At 45.5% G+C, this 16631-nt stretch overlaps 1 protein-coding gene across 1 annotated transcript in view; it reads right to left on the reverse strand.

Moving 5' to 3' along the window:
• Positions 1-16272, reverse strand: part of LOC121290902 (ubiquitin-associated and SH3 domain-containing protein A-like) — a 247238-nt gene extending 230966 nt beyond the window's left edge. The window contains exon 1 of the mRNA XM_041211939.1: positions 16170-16272. Within this exon, the coding sequence (XP_041067873.1) occupies positions 16170-16192 (23 nt within the window). The 5' untranslated portion in view covers positions 16193-16272. The remainder of the gene's footprint in view (positions 1-16169) is intronic.
• Between the last annotated feature and the right edge of the window lie 359 nt (positions 16273-16631).

Consider the following 16631-nt stretch of genomic DNA (forward strand, 5'->3'; position numbering starts at 1 on the left):
TCAGTGCTAAATGGCTTGCCCCTTATTCTGATATGGTGTCCCCTGGTTCAAAACCATCACCGCCACCGCACCGCCCCCCCCTCTCTCTCTCTGCCCTCATCCACAGGAAACACCCTTCCTGCATCTACCCTGTTGAGCCCTGTAATAATTTTTGAGAGATCACATCTTATTCTTCGAAAGTCCAGAGAATAAAGGCCCATCTGGTTCACTAATATCCTTTAGAGAAGGAAATATGCCATCCTTACCCACTCTGGCCTGCATGTGACTCCAGACCCACACCAATGTGGTTGGCTCTTAAATGCCCTCCAGGGCAATTAGGGATGGGCAATAAATGCTGGCCTAGCCAGTGATGCCCAATCCCAGGAATGAATTTTAAAAAAAAGTCTATTTAATCTTTCCCCCTTGGACACGCTGTCCATCCCAGGAATGAATTTTGTGAACCTTTGTTGCACTCATATCCTTCCTTAGGTAATGTTATGACACAGCAGTTGGTAAAGGCTGAGTTGTTTGAATCCCAGAGGGAAACATGAACAACTGTCATAACTGATATTTTCAATTGGTATGTGTGAGATGCAGCTCTGAATTCAGAAATAAAACCACCAAGCCTCAAGACGTTTTTATATAAAACTAAGTTAAACATTTATTAATAGAACAACAAATTTAAACATGTTCACAAGTCTACAAATTACTACCATTATAACTTTTAAACAAAACCCCCAAATTAATTACTCCCAGGTAAATCTTCCCCAAGGCATTAATAACCCATTGACTTTAAACAGACACCAGGCAAAGCACGTTTTATCTTACAAATTCAAAATGAGGTTCCTTTCAAATTGTATCCTTTGCAGACAGTTGTAAGGCTTACAGGCTGCTTAGATCTTACATGCCTCTGACCTGCACACACAAACTCCTCTCGGGTTATACCTAGTTTTCCCTTTGATTGTAAATTCTCAGTGTATCACTAGGTCTTTGAACTCCACCTCTTCCAACAATAAAACCCCTTTCATAGCACCAATTTTATTAGTAATATGAACACCTTGCTTGGTGTCTCCTAGCTAGGTGTAAGATTTTACTCCCTTCTTTTGAATGGATTATTCAACAAATGAAAATATATTCTTTGCTTTTTAACTTACTGTTCACCCAGTTAACATCTCAAAACTACTATACATCAAAGCACCCAACAACCCAGTTTTAATCCAATTAAGCCACACACAGACACACCCACAGACATAGACCCTACTACAAATCAAATTTAAAAATAATTTCCAATAACATCTTTACTCCTATACCCAAATGCCCTTTCAATTAAGGCCAACATACCATTTGCCTTCCTAATTGCTTGCTGTATCTGCATGTTAGCTTTCAGTGACTCATGAACAAGATCAGCTAAGACCCTTTAGAGTCCAACATTTCCCAGCCTCTCACCATTTAAGAAACACTCTGTATTTCTATTTTTCGACCAAAATGGATAACCTCACATTTCTTCATACTGTTTTCTATCTCCCAAATTTTTGCCCACTCGCTTAGCCTCTCCAAATTCCCTTGAAGCTTCTTTGCTTCCCCCCCTCAACTCACACTTCCACCTAGTTTTGTATCATCTGCAAACTTGGAAATATTATGTTTAGTCCCCATGTCTAAATCATTAATATAGATTGTAAACAGCTGGGGCCCAGACAGCATGGTAATTTACAGCAAGAGAGTGTGAGCAAAACAGTGTGGTCATTTACAGCGAGAGAGTGTGAGAGAAACAGTGTGGTAATTTACAGCGAGAGATTGTGAGAGAAACAGTGTGGTAATTTACAGCGAGAGAGTGAGAGAGAAACAGTGTGGTCATTTACAGGGAGAGATTGTGAGAGAAACAGTGTGCTCATTTACAATGAGAGAGTGTGAGACAAATAGTCTGGTCATTTACAGGGTGAGAGTGCGAGAGGAACAGGGCCTTTAACAGTGACAGCCTGAGAGAAGAGTGTGAGACCATTAAAGACTGCGAGAGGGAAAAGAGCGAGGAGAGCAGTTGATTGGTGAGAATTTCTAGTCTTTAAGTAAAATTAAGGTCTTTAGTTTGTGTGCTAGCCTTTTTTTCTCTTTCTCTTAAAGATAGCTTGATAAGTATAAGATCGACACTGGTGTGTATAAAAATAATTATAATAAAGTGTAAAGAATGGGGATACTAGAGTAATTAATTAGTAAGTTGAATAAAATATGATAGTGATGGCAAACGGGTGATGTGTTGCTGCTGCAGCATGTGGGGGCTGCTGGACACAAGGTGATCCAGAGCAACACATCTGTACCAAGTGTTTACAGCTCGAAGAGCTTCAGATCCAAGTTAAGGAGCTGGAGTCTGAGCTGACATTGCACCGCATCAGGGAGGGGGAAAGTTACCTGGACACTTTGCCCCAGGAGGCAGTCACACCCCTCAGATTAGGGAATTAAATTAGGTCTGTGATCAGCGACAGGAGGGTGTGACTGCAGGTGAGGCAGGTTTGGGGGCCCAGGGGTTAGTGGTCAAGGAGCCTCGAACCCTGCAACTGTCCAGCAGCTACAAGGTTCTTTGGAGCTGTGTGGACAAGAGCTGGGACTGCAGGGAGGATGAGAGAACTGATCATGGCACCGTGGTACAGGGAGCCATTCAAGTCAAGGGAAGAAATAAGAATGTAGCAGTGGTAGGGGACAGTATAATTAGGGGGATAGACACTGTTCTCTGCAGCCATGAGCATGAGTCCCGAAGGCTGTGTTGCCTGCCTGGCGCCAGGGTTAAGGACATCTCCTCAGGGCTGGAGAGGAACTTGGAGTGGGAGGGGAGGGACACAGTTGTTGTCATCCATGTTGGTACCGAAGACATTGATAGGACTAAAAAGGAGGTTCTGCTGAGAGAATTTGAACAGTTAGGAGCTAAATTAAAAAGCAGAACCTCCAAGGTGATAATCTCGGGATTACTACCTGAGCCACATGCAAACTGACATAAAGTCAAGGAGTTAAATGCGTGGCTTTGAGATTGGTGTGGGAGGAGTAGGTTTCAGTTCATGAGGCACTGGCACCAGTACTGGGGTAGAAGGGAGCTGTTCTAGTGGGAAAGGCTTCACTTTAACCATCTGGGACCAGTGTCCTGGTGAATCAAATAACTAGGGCTGTAGAGAGGACTTTAAACTAAATAGAAGGGGGGAAGGTTCTGAAAAGAGGGTATCTAGGTATCCAAGCAAAAGGATATGGCAGCCTTGCAGGGCAGCTATTTAGGTAATGATACCCAGAGTGTGACAGGAAGGGACAGAATGTACAAACATTAAAAAAAGCAGTAAATAAGGTCAAAGTGGGAAAAATGGTAAAAAAAAAAGCAACATTAATGGCTCTTTACTTAAATTCACGTAGTATTCTGAACAAAGTAAATGAATTAACGGCACAAACAGAAGTTAATGTGTATGATCTTATAGCCATTATGGAGACGTGGTTACAAGGAGATGAAAGCTGGGAACTAAATATTCAGGGATATGTGACTTTTCGAAAGGACAGGCAGGAAGGAAAGGTGGGGTAGCTTTGTTAGTACGAGATAGAATAAGTACAATAGCAAGAAATGATCTTGGATCAGACGATATAGAATCCATATGGGTAGACGTAAGAAATAATAAGGGGAAGAAGACACTGGTGGGAGTTGTCTATAGGCCCCCTAACAGTAGCTATGCCATAGGACAGAGAATAAATCAGAAGATAATGAGGGCATGTACAAAAGGCAATACATTAATCATGGGTGACTTTAATCTTCCTGTAGATTTGGAAAATCAGATTGGCATAGGTAGCCACGAGCAAGAATTCATAGAGTGTATTGGGGACAGTTTCTTAGAACAATATGTTACGAATCCAACCAGGGATCAGGCTATTTTGGATCTGGTAATATGTAATGAGGCAGGTTTAATAAATGTTCCCAGAGTAAAAGATCCCCTAGGAAACAGTGACCATAATAGAATTTATGCTTTCAGTTTGAGAGTGAGAAACCTGGGTCAGAAACAAGTGAGCTAAACTTCAATAAGAGTAATTACAATGGAATGAGGACAGAGTTGGCTGGAGTGGACTGGGAAAGGAGTTTAGCAGAAAAGATGTTTGATGAACAATGGCAGACATTTAAGAAACTAGTTCATGACCCACAACAAAGATATATCCCAGTGAGGAAGAAGGATTGTAGGAAGGGGATAAACCAACCAGGGTTAACTAAAGAGGCTAAGGACAGTATCAAATTGAAAGAAAAAACATACAATGTGGCAAAGATTAGTGGTAAGCCAGAGGATTGGGAAAGTTTTGAAAACCAACAAAAGATGACCATTAAAAAAAAAAGATGGAGAAAATAAACTTTGAGGGTATACTAGCGAGTAAGATAAAAATGGACAGTAAGAGTGTCCTTAAATATATAAAGAGGAAGAGAGAGACCAAAGTGAACATAGGCCCCTTAGAGAATGAGGCTGGGGAAATAATAATGGGGAACCAAGAAATGGCAGAGGAGTTGAATAAATACTTTGCTTTAGTTTTCACGGTAGAAGATATTAATAACATTCCAAAAATACTAAATAATCAAGGGGCAGTTGGAGGGGAGGAAATAAATACAATAACTATCACTGGAGAAAAAGTCCTCTGGACCTGATGGGTTGCATCCTAGGATATTAAAGGAAGTAACTGCAGAGGCAGTGGATGCACAGGTCGTAATCTTCCAAGAATCCTTAGATTCTGGAGGAGTCCCAGAGGATTGGAGAACGGCCAATGTAACCCCTTTATTCAAAATGGGAGGGAGATTAAAAAAAAACAGGTAACTATAGGCCAGTTAGCTTAACATCTATCATTGGGAAAATATTGGTGTTTGTTATAAAGGATGTAATAGCAGAGCGTTTAGAATTACATAATCTAATCAAGCAGAATTAGTATGGCTTCTTGAAGGGGAAATCCTGCCTAACAAATTTATTAGAATTCTTTGAGGAGGTAACAAGCAGGATAGATAAAGGGCAACCAGTAGATGTTAAATATTTGGACTTCCAAAAGGCGTTTGATAAGGTACCACACATAAGGTTACTTAATAAGATAAGAGCCCATGGTGTTGAGGGGAGTATATTAACATGGATAGAGGATTGGATAACTAATAGAGGACAGAGACAGGGTAAGCATGTCATTTTCATGATGGCAACCTGTTACTAGTGGAGTGCTGCAGGGATCAGTGCTGGGGCCACAATTATTTACAATATATATTAATGACTTGGATGAGGGAAATCAATGCACTATCGCCAAGTTTGCGGATGACACAAAAATAGATGGGAAGGCAGTGGTGAGGATGACACAAAGAGCCTACAGAGAGATATAGACAGGTTAAGTGAGTGGGCAAAAACATGGCAATGGAATATAATGTTGAAAACATGATGTTATGCACATTGGTAGGAAGAATAGAGGAGTTGAATATTATTTAAATGGAGAAAGACTGCAGAAGGCTGCAACACAGAGGGATTTGGGAGTCCTTATGCGTGAACCCCAAAAAGTTAACACACAAGTTCAGCAGGTAACAGGGAAGGCAAATGGAATGTTGGCCTTTATTTCAAAGGGAATGGAGTATAAAAATAGGGAAAAGCAAAATACTGCGGATGCTGGAAATCTGAAACAAAAACAAAAATAGCTGGAAAAACTCAGCAGGTCTGGCAGCATCTGCGGAGAGAACACAGTTAATGTTTCGAGTCCGAATGACTCTTCATCAGAACTAAGGAAAAATAGAAATGAGGTGAAATATAAACTGGTTGAGGGGAGTGGGATAGGTAGAGCTGGATAGAGGGCCGGTGATAGGTGGAGGCAAAGAAGAGATTGCCAAAGATATCATAGACAAAAGGACAGAGAGGTGTTGACGGTGATGAAATTAGCTAAGGAATGTGCTAATGGGGACATTAAGGGTAGAAAGCAGGACAAACAAGGTACAGAGATCCCTAGTGGGGGTGGGGTGGGGGGAAGGGATTGAAATAGGCTAAAAGGTAGAGATGAAACAATGGATGGAAATACAATTAAAAATAATAGAAATAGGTGGGAAAAGAAAAATATGTAATAAAAAAATTATAAATTATTGGAAAAAGGGGGATCGGAAAGGGGGTGGGGATGGAGGAGAGAGTTCATGATCTGAAGTTGTTGAACTCAATATTCAGTCTGGAAGGCTGTAAAGTGCCTAGTCGGAAGATGAGGTGCTGTTCCTCCAGATTGCGTTGAGCTTCACTGGAACATTGCAGCAAGCCAAGGACGGACATGTGGGCATGAGACCAGGGTGGAGTGTTGAAATGGCAAGCCACATGGAGGTCTGGGTAATGCTTGCAGATAGACTGAAGGTGTTCTGCAAAGCGGTCACCAGTCTGCGTTTGGTCTCTCCAATGTAGAGGAAACCCCATTGGGAGCAACAAATGCAGTAGACTCAATTGAGGGAAGTGCAAGTGAAATGCTGCTTCACTTGAAAGGTGTGTTTAGGCCCTTGGACGGTGAGGAGGGGGGAAGTGAAGGGGCAGGTGTTGCACCTTCTGCGGTTGCATGGGAAGGTGCCGTGGGAGGGGGTTGAGGTTTAGGCAGTGATAGAGGAGTGGACCAGGTATCCTGGAGGGAATGATCCCTGTGGAATGCTGCTGGGGGTGTGAATGCCAGGCGGCATTCCGCAGGGATCATTCACCGGCCATCAACACCGCTGCTGTATCATACCAGCCTCCATGTTTAAAGTCCAGTCACAAACACAGCGCTCATTGCTTCCAGCTCACCACGCTGCCTGGGAGACATGGCCAGCAAAGGAAAAAAGACCACAGACCCTGCTTCAACAAAGGGTCCCTTGAGCAACTGCTGGATGCTGTGGAGGCCTGATGGGATGTACTCTACCCCCGCAGGATGGGCAGCAACGTCACCAATCCACCCTGGAAGACAGTGGTAGCGGTGGTCTGTGCTAACATCCTTCAGAAGAGGATAGCCGCCCAGTGCCACAAGAGGATGCACAATCTCCTCCGATCTGCCAGGGTAAGTCACTCTACCCATTACTCTCACCTCACACTCTCTCTAACCCGTCACACGTCCACAGGGCCCTCACTCACTGTTAGTGCGAGGGACATCACCATTCACTCTCCCACACTCACCGTCATTGTCCTCATCCTGTCCATGGGACCACTCACCACCCACACAGGCCAGGCATACTTATCATCTGACCTGGCAGGCCTCCTGCTTACACTCTCTCTATCTCTATCCATGCAGGACAAGCAGGCACACAACAAGAGAGAGGCCGCAGACCAGTGGCGAAATGCCCGAAATCAAGGTTCTCACGGACTTTGAAAACAGAGCCATCCAGCTGGCCGGCCACGATCTGGACTGGTCCTGTGCTGACAGTGAGGTCAGTGCTGTTCTACCAAGTGAGGATCCAGCAATGCAACATCCATCAGACACAAGCCGTGAGTGACGTGTCCTCTTTCACAGGCCACTGCCATGCACTAATTAACTCCCCTTGCTCTCGCAGGCACATCTGGGAAACAGCCGACAGAGTCCATGGCCCAGGGCCTCCAATCAAGCCCCGAAGAAACCTCTGAAGAGGAATCTGGAGGCATCTTCCCTGAAGTCCCATCACGGTGCTCACCCATACCCTCCACCAGCGCAGAGACACGTACCTCGGTGGGACCAAGCTTTAGAGTAGCCCTGGAATCACAATCTGGTAAATACATCGCACTGTGTGATCCACAGTGGATGGGATCAGACAGTGCGATCGGCAGGCACTTGCCAGGCATCTGGCACTCGGATGACTGCTGGAGGCCAGAACATTGCTGAGTCCGAGTCAGATGAGGAGCCTCTGGACTTGGTCATGTTACAGTTGCTGGAGCTGCAAAGGCAAGCAGGGGAACATCAAGGAGGGATGTCCACTGCACACCTCAGATTGCAAGGCACAATGGAGGAGTCTGTCCATCTTCAGGCTGAGGTGATAGCGCCAGCATTGCCAATGCACCGAGGTCAACACTGGCAGGATGGCAGCCGCCATGGAGACCTTGGTCAAGGACTTCGTTCCTGTACTGCTGTGCAGGCTGAACTCCATCACTGATGCCACAGTTGGCCTCCAACAATGTGTATACGAAGGGGTGCCAGGCAGGTGAATCCCACTCCAGCTACCCCTTCTCCTCAAGGAGTCAGCCTGTGCCCCCAGGGCACCCATAGGGAGGAGGATCAGCAGGTCCACGCTCCGGGGCCAACAATCCAGATGACTCCGGGAGTGTCCGGCCCATCCAAATCCCCTCTTCCTGTGACTCCAGCAGCTCCACCTGCACAAGCTGAGGAGGGTGCCTCTGTCACACAGCAGGACCCCGAAAGCAGGCTGGAGCCGTAGTAAATCTCGGTCCTCCAGAGGACACCCGCAAAAGTCATCACAGACAGGGCATTGCAGTCAGCAGGCTGCCTCCACCTCCGCTGTGGATGCCCGGGGAGCACCAAGACGGAGCAGCAGGGTTAGGAAAGTTAAGAAGATGTAGTTGCACAGCCTGGGCACGGGTGTTGATCACTTGTACACACTGTTCACTATTGTTAATAAACTCTCAAGAACATCTCCCTGCCTGTGGTTCCCTGTCCTGATGAGCAGTGTTCTTGTCACTCAGATGTGAAACCTTTCTGCACAAGATAAAGGCAGGTGTCTCAGTCCAGGGCCTCTTCCCTGTGGTCTGTGCGGCCTTCAGACCACAGTGATGGTCCAGCCTCACACTCCCTGGAAACATTACTGATGCCTGCACCATGGTGGTTCTTGTCATTGCTGCCAGAATGTAGTGGGCAGGCGTCACAGAGTTCTCTCATTTTCTCAGTGTGCTCTCAGCACCTTTAAGAAGGGGCTGGCCCCCATCACACCAGCATCTGTGACCAGTTATGCTGTGCTCCAGCTCCTGAAGGCAGACAAAGTATCAGATGCTTCCAAAGTTTCATGGCTGATCTCTATGATATGACCCTGATCACGGAGCTCAAGAGAGCTGCCCCCAGCCAGACAGGAGTCAGACATTCTCAGAGGCTATGTGAAGATTTATGGAGTGTCCTCACTGCATGTCATCATCATCCTCCTGGAATAGAGCATGTATTAGGGCCTCCACCACCTTTCCATGATAGGAGCATTCTCACAGAGGGTATTGCCTCTGAGATAGGCCAGACTGGAGTCAAACATTCACAACTGTGATATTAGGACCAATGGGGGCACCTAACTGCTTGTCATCATCATCCTCCACAAATCTAGCAACTATGAGGGCCTCCTGAGTGCACCTGCCTCACCTGGTCAGTGCGAGGGCCTCATCACTGCCATCGTTGCCTCTGAGGACCTCCTCAGCCTCATCCCTGTTGGTGTCCTCCTCATCGGAGGAGACATGCAGCTCCTGCATTTCCTCCTCAACCAGTTTGCCTGTTGCAGCGCCGCAGGTGACGACGATGGGTGACATCCTCTGTGGATTATATTGCAGGACTCCATCAGACACCAGAATCTCATCTTCAGCATCCTGATGGTCTGCTCCACCAAGGTGTGAGGTGCAGCATGAGCCTCATTATAGAGTCGCTCTGCTGCAGTCTGAGGCCACTGCATGGGTATCATCAGCCACGGCCTGTGTGGGTAGCCCTTGTCCCCAAGGAGCCAACCCTGCAGCCTCTGTGGACCCTGGAAGACTGCAGGAATCTGTGAGCGATTCAGGATGTAGGTGTTGTGCACACTCCCTGGAATCCATGCGCACACCTACAGGATGCATTTCTGGTTGTCACACACCAGCTGCACACTCAGTGAGTGGAAACCTTTGCAGTTGATGAAGTTCACTGAGTGTAGCGATGGAGACCTGAGCGCCACATGAGTGCAGTCAATCACACCCTGCTCCTGTGGGAAGCCCGAGATCAGGGAGAATCCAATGGCCCTTGCATCCTGGCTGTCCCGGTCTCGGGCAAAATGCACAAAGTTGTGTGTCCTTGAAGATGGCATCTGTAACCTCATGGATGCATTTGTGGGTGGAGGCTTGTGATATCCCACAAAGGTCACCCGTGGAGCCCTGAAAGGAGTCACTGGCATAGAACTTGAGCACGGTGAACAATTTCATGGCCAATGGCAGTGGATGCCCTCCATGTCCCCTTGGTGCCAGGTCCTGCAGTAAGTGGCAGATGTGAGCTACCAGGTCACTAGACATGTGCAGTCATCGGCGACTCTGGATCTCAGTCATCTGCAGGAATGGCAGGCGGTGTCTATAGACCCTGGGTGTCGCTAGACGCTGACCAGACATGGCTCACTGTCGCTCCTGGGCAGTGTGTATGGGAGCCCCTGCTGCCCCTTCTTCATGAGGTTGCTGCTCCTGCCTTTGTGCAGCCGGGAGCCTCAGTCGCTCTCTCCTCCATCTTTTCCACTCTCTGTAGGCCATTAGCCATACAGCTAGGTGACCAGGAGCCATGATCGTAATGTGCTCCTCCTGCAGCATGAAAGAGAGAGAGACGTGGTTATCATGGCTGTTCTTAGCCCTATGTGACCACCCGTTAATGCTTCCTGGAGAGTGCTGGTCACCCCTCGGATGGCCAGAGATGAATGCGTTGCACGGCTGCCCTGTCAACCTGGGACATGGGGGAGACAGGTTCAAACCAGGATGCTAAGATTGTAAGGGGCTGTGAGCAGCTCCAGCAGTGACTGCTGCATGGCAGCATTGGTGAGGAGATTGTACAACATGTGCAGCCCAACTGCTCCACGGTCCAATAAAGTGGTGGAAGACTTGCAGTCTGTGCGGGGGGGTGCTGGTGTGGGGGTGCGGGTAGGGTCGGGTCTGTAGCAGTTGGTGGTACTTTGGTGCCTCCACGTTGCTTGCATGGGTGGGCAGGCTAGGTGCCTGACCCCAATCATATCACTGTGGCTGTGCCTGATCTGTCTCAGTTGCAGAGGAATGGCCAGTTTATACAGGTGCCCCTAATGAGCGGCCACTTCCCTCACCTAGACTGCACCCACCTCGATTTCTTGTGTGCGGGATCCAATGCCAGGACAGCAGTTGCCCTCCACCCCCCACTGACAACAGTCACCTCCAAGGATATGCAACAGTTGCACCCAGACACCTCCCACTGACAACAGTCACCTTTATGGCAGGGCAGCACTTCACCCCAGCCCCCCAAAGTAACAGGCAAACCTGGAGAGCTCTGCAAAACGATGCTGTTCACTCAACTCCAGTTCCCCCAAAGCGAATGCCGCCAAGTGCACGTTGCCTGTGTGCTGTTGTAAAACACATCGGCGTGCTTTCCTGCTGACATGGACGGACGATCCGGCCTGGTGGGATGGCCTTTTAATGATATACTGACATATTACAATGAACATCCTGATGACTGTTGGCGGGCTGAGAAGACAATCGTGACCTGCATTCCTGTCGTCATGAAACCAATCGCGCCATATTGTCTGGGCATGCTATCTATCATGCCTGCTACCAGCGGGCATGGAAAATTCCGCCCATAGCTTCCTAATGTACCATAGCTAATTTGCCCCTCATGCCTTTATAGTTTCCTTTGTTTAGCTTTAAGAACCTAGTCTTTTATTCAACTGCAATCACTTTCAAACTTAACGTAAAATTCCACCATAATATGGTCACTCTTTCCTAAAGGCTCCTTTACAACAAGAGTAAATCTGAGAAGGTCTCATCAATAGCAATTAATTATGTGGGTACACTTATCCCTACATCCAAACTTTCCATATGTTCGTGCCAAAGTTTAGTCTAATGATATTACCCTGTTAACTTAATAAAACTCATCATGAGCTCTCTGTATTGCACCCACTGCTCTTCCACTAAAATCCTCTTTACCACAATCCTCTTGGTCACCTCACCGTTCAGCCTCTGTAGCATTATGGGATATGTTCTACATTTAATGCACTATACAGAGCAGGCTTCCCAAATTGTGGGTCCTGATGTTTTGATTTTGTGGTCGTGAGCTCTGAAGCAGCAATAGCTTTTGTGGAGCTTGAACTGAATGCAAGGTCCCTTTAAATCTTTGAGGTTTTATTTCTATTGGTTTGCATGGCCTAATGGACAAATATTTGAGGCCTGATTGCTGCTGCAAAAAGAGCCTGTGAAAAGATAGATGTCTGCTTAATTCCCAGCACACCAAACACCTCTCCTCCTCACTCAGGAGTTAACCCTTGCCTTCACCCTCCCCGGGGTCACATGAAGTTTGACACCAGAATCACAGAATCTTTACAGTGCAGAACGAGGCCTTCGGCCCATTGAGTCTGCACTGGCTCACTGAAAGGGCATTCTACCTAATCCCACTCCCCTGCTTTATCCCTGTAACCTTGCATATTCTTTCTTTTCAGATAGCAATCCAATTCCATTTTGAATATCCTGATCAAACCTGCCTCCACCACCCTTTCAGGAAGTTTGTTCCAGGCTCCAATCACCCTTTGGGTGAAAAAAAAAATCCTCACATCACTTCTACTCCTTTTGCCCATGATTTTGAATCTGTTCCCTCTAGTTCTTGGGAAGCACTGATAGAGGCAGGTTGCTATAGGTACATGTGCAGTGCAATTGAGGCGTGGACTGAATGATAAGCTTATTGGCTGTTCTATTTCATGATTTTTTACTAAGTGAAATCCTGCCTCCTTATTCTATGTAAATCACACATACAATTGGGTTGTTCTGCTTTTGGGAGCATATCTGACCCAGCCCCTAACACAATTCATAACCCTATCCTAATCATGGTCCTAACCCTAGCACTGACCATAGCCAATAGCTCCTCTCCTAACTATAACCCCAACCCTGTGTACTAACCATAACCCTAATGTTATTGTTCATAGAATGTTCCCTTCCTACAAGTCCGTTGTTGGAAAGATCTTTGCCGCAGTGATGACCATCTGTTTTGGGTTCTTGGAGCTACTGTCCAGTAACATCTGCTCTCTGGACACTAACCTGAATATCTTTAGTTGGACCTACAAACCAAGGGTTACTTCTTGTTCTGTGCTTTGCTGTCTGCTCTGTTCTGATTGTCCAATCCCTAAGAGGCACCTGTACAAGTGTCGAGCACCATTCTATTCAGGCACTCCTGTCTCCTCCCAGCGAGACCCAGGGTGGTGAGCCATGAGATATGGTGAGATCAGGTATAAGCAATATGTCACAGTGTAAAATCCACACTGTTCGGGCTTCCTGGGGATCTCAATCTCCCTTGAATTGAGAGAGTGCTGGTGTAATTGAAAATAGCTCTAGTAATATCTTTTATTTCTGAATAAATAGCCTTGAAGGAGGTCTTGTGGTGCAGTGGGTAGCATCCCTGCCCCTGAGCCAGAAGCTCTGGGTTCAAATCCCACTCCAGGACTTGATGGCCACAGAGGTGCATTCATAACACTGACAAATGGGTTGAATATCAAATTGCAAATCCTTTCAGTGTACACCAATGGCAGCAGTAAGAGCATGAGAGATTCCTGGTCAGCTTTAGAGAGAAATTGGAGTCTCTACCATCACTATCCATAGTTCTAGGCTACAAAATGATTGTAAAAAGTGTAAGCTGCTACAGCAACTCAGACTCCATGAGGGACCAGTTAACTCAGTTTGCTGGATGGCCAGCATGAATCAGTTTGGAGCCACCAGTATAGGGTCTCAGAATAGGGGGTGTTCCCAGGATTGAGGGGAGAAGAGATCCCAGGATTGAGGGGGAAAAAATTCAAGGATCAAGGGGTGGGGGGGGTCATACAGCAAAGAAACAGGCCATTGAGCCTAAGCAGCCCATGATGGTGTTTATGCTCCACTTGAACCTCCTCCCATCTTTCCTCATTTATATGTATTATCGTTCCCCTCTATTCCCTTCTCTCTCATGCTTTTCCAGCTTCCCTTTTAAATGCATTTGTACTATTCACTTCAAACACTCCCTGTGGTAGTGAGTTCCACTTTCTCAGCACTCTTTGGGTGAAGAAGTTTCTTCTGAATTCCCTATTGGATTTCTCGGTGATTATCTGATATCGATGGCCTCTTCCCTACAACTGGAAACATCCTCTCTATATCTACTCAATCAAAACCTTTCATAATTTTAAAGACTTCTATTGGGTCACCCCTCAGCTTTCTATTTTTAACACGTCAGTCATTTTCTGATATGTATATCTCAGCATTTCTGATAGCATCCTTGTAAACCTTCTTAGCACTTGTTCCAGAGCTTCTACATCTTTTTTATAATATGCCAACCAGAACTGCACACAGCACTCTTTAAGTGTGTTCTAACTGAGATTCAATACAAGTTTAGCAATACTTTCAATTCTAAGGTCTGAATTTTACAGTCCCTGATACATGCATTTTTAGCGGGGGCGGGGAGGTGGGCATGTAAAATATAAGGGGCACCCAGCCCACCACCTTCCTGACCAGCCCTGAACTGTCTCTCATAATATGGTAGGTGGACTGGTGCCAAAATCGGCAGCTCGCCCGCCATATTTAATGAATAATACAGGGTCAAATGAGTTTGTTACCAAGTCAGTTGACCATGATATTACAATGCCCATGCCATAATACTGTTGGCCTGGGCAGGCAGGCAGGAGTGGGCAGGCCAATTTTGAGGCCAAGTTGAGAAAAGGCAGGAAGAAAGAGGGAGCACATCACTGGCGGGTGCCCCGTGCGCATCAGGGGCACCCCCACCCCAAGGTGTCACCCTCTCTTCATTCTTCACAGTCTGCCCTCCAAAACCTGCCCCCTCACCCCACCTCTTCCTCCCCGTGGGTTCTTGTATCCATCCCTGCTCTAAAAGTTGGGATATGTCTCTCCAGCAGCTATCACTCTTCTTCCTGCTTGTCCTTGCAGTCTCCGCACCACCTAGGACTGAGCACTGGCACTGCTGGAACTACTAGAGCTGCCAGCCAATCAGATTGCTCCTCTTAGTTACATAAAAATAATTTCAAACTTATTTTTGCTGAGCCAGTTGGCAAAATGGCTAATGATTTGCATGTTAATGAGGCTGACTGCTTATTTCAGGCAGGCCCTCCAGCCAAGCAGTAGGCCCCATTTAAAATGGCAGTGGATCTGGATTAACAGGTGATGAGGCTTCACTGCCCTTACCAATACCATTATCTCAGAAACTATCCTGCTAAATCTGACCAAGATATATTGCTCCTATAGAGACCAGCCCAACATTACATGCAGTCTCCTATATTACAACAGTGATGACACTTCAAGGGTACACCAGTGACTGAAGAGGTCTTTGGAACCTCCTGAGGTCATGAAAGGTGCCCAAAAAAATGTGAGTTCTTTCTTTAGTATTCTAGATGTGACTTTGTAGTCAGCTTGATGTCATTGTTGTTGTTATTATTATACATAAACCCACCAAATCTCTGAGCATCTTCCTAGCCTAAGAATACAAATGGCTCGCTTTGAAAATCTGATGTACTTGTTTTGCAAAGTTTAATCCACAGTTCCCTATGCAAGAATTCTTGCATAATCAGCAGGTGAGAATTATTATCACTTCTTTAAGAAACAAAATCTCAGTGTGGAAATCTTTGAATAAAGTACCTGGGAGATGGCAAAAGCTGTGTAAATGTTCAATCTAACAATTAGGCCAAGTATTAACCCTCATTGATCAATGTTTAGTTAAGCTTTTGAGTTTTCTAATTATGGCATTGACAGATAGTTGTTGCCACAATAAAATAAATGAACTGTAAAAACTCCTTTAGAAATGTGTTTATCAATAATTCATATTATAACTTATGAATTAATTAAACAGCTGCTGTATCACAATCAATATTACCCTCAGAGAAGCAGAGAAAGATATTACACAGAAGGCCATTTGACCCACTGTGCCTGTGCCAGCTTTTTGAAAGAGCCATCCAATTATCCAAACAAGTCCCACTCCCCCTGCTCTTTGGCCTAATTTCCCCCTTCAAGTTATTATCCAATTCCATTTTGAAATTTACATTTGAATCTGCTTCCACTGCCCCTTCATGCAGCGCTTTCCAGATCACAACTACGTAACAAAAATGATTTCCATCTCACCTCTGGTTCTTTTACCAATTAACTTAAATCCATTTCCATTGGTTACCAATCCTCTAATCTCACTAAAATTGGAATCCTTAAACAATTAAAGCCATTACTAAACATTTTTGAAAAAAAAATCTGTTAAATCATCTGCAAATTCCAGATCCAAGTGAATTATGAAACCAAAAATCAGTAAAGTAAATCTTCATAACTTTAAAAAATTAAGAGCCAATTACTTACGCTATGTGTTCTGGGTAACCCATAGAAAGGACAGATTCAAGCAAAGGGAATGTGCTTCTGCTTTTTAGCTGAGCAGAGCACTTTGCATGCAGCTTGGTCTTACACTCCGCCATCTCACTGCTTCGTCAACAGCACAAGTAGTTTGCTCTCAAACCTCAAACACCCGTATGACCTTTTTAAACAGATGGCTTCCTGTCAGTGCTGCAAAAGCTTACTCCGCAAAGGTGATGGTAAATTACACAAAAGAGTTAGAAGGATTGTTACTTTATAAAGCACAATAATTTCAGTTTGATCTTTTAATCTTTCAGTTTACAAAACTATTTTTGTTAATATTTAAATAAATTTGACACACAATAGGAACCAAGCATTTTGATTTTGAGCAATTATGCAAAAATGTGAAAGGAAAGGCATAGCTTGGTAGTTGTCAGACTTTTATTCATTCTGGAGATATGGGTGTTGCTG

Source organism: Carcharodon carcharias, chromosome 18 (assembly GCF_017639515.1).
Source record: "Carcharodon carcharias isolate sCarCar2 chromosome 18, sCarCar2.pri, whole genome shotgun sequence".
Classification (NCBI taxonomy): Eukaryota; Metazoa; Chordata; class Chondrichthyes; order Lamniformes; family Lamnidae; genus Carcharodon; species Carcharodon carcharias.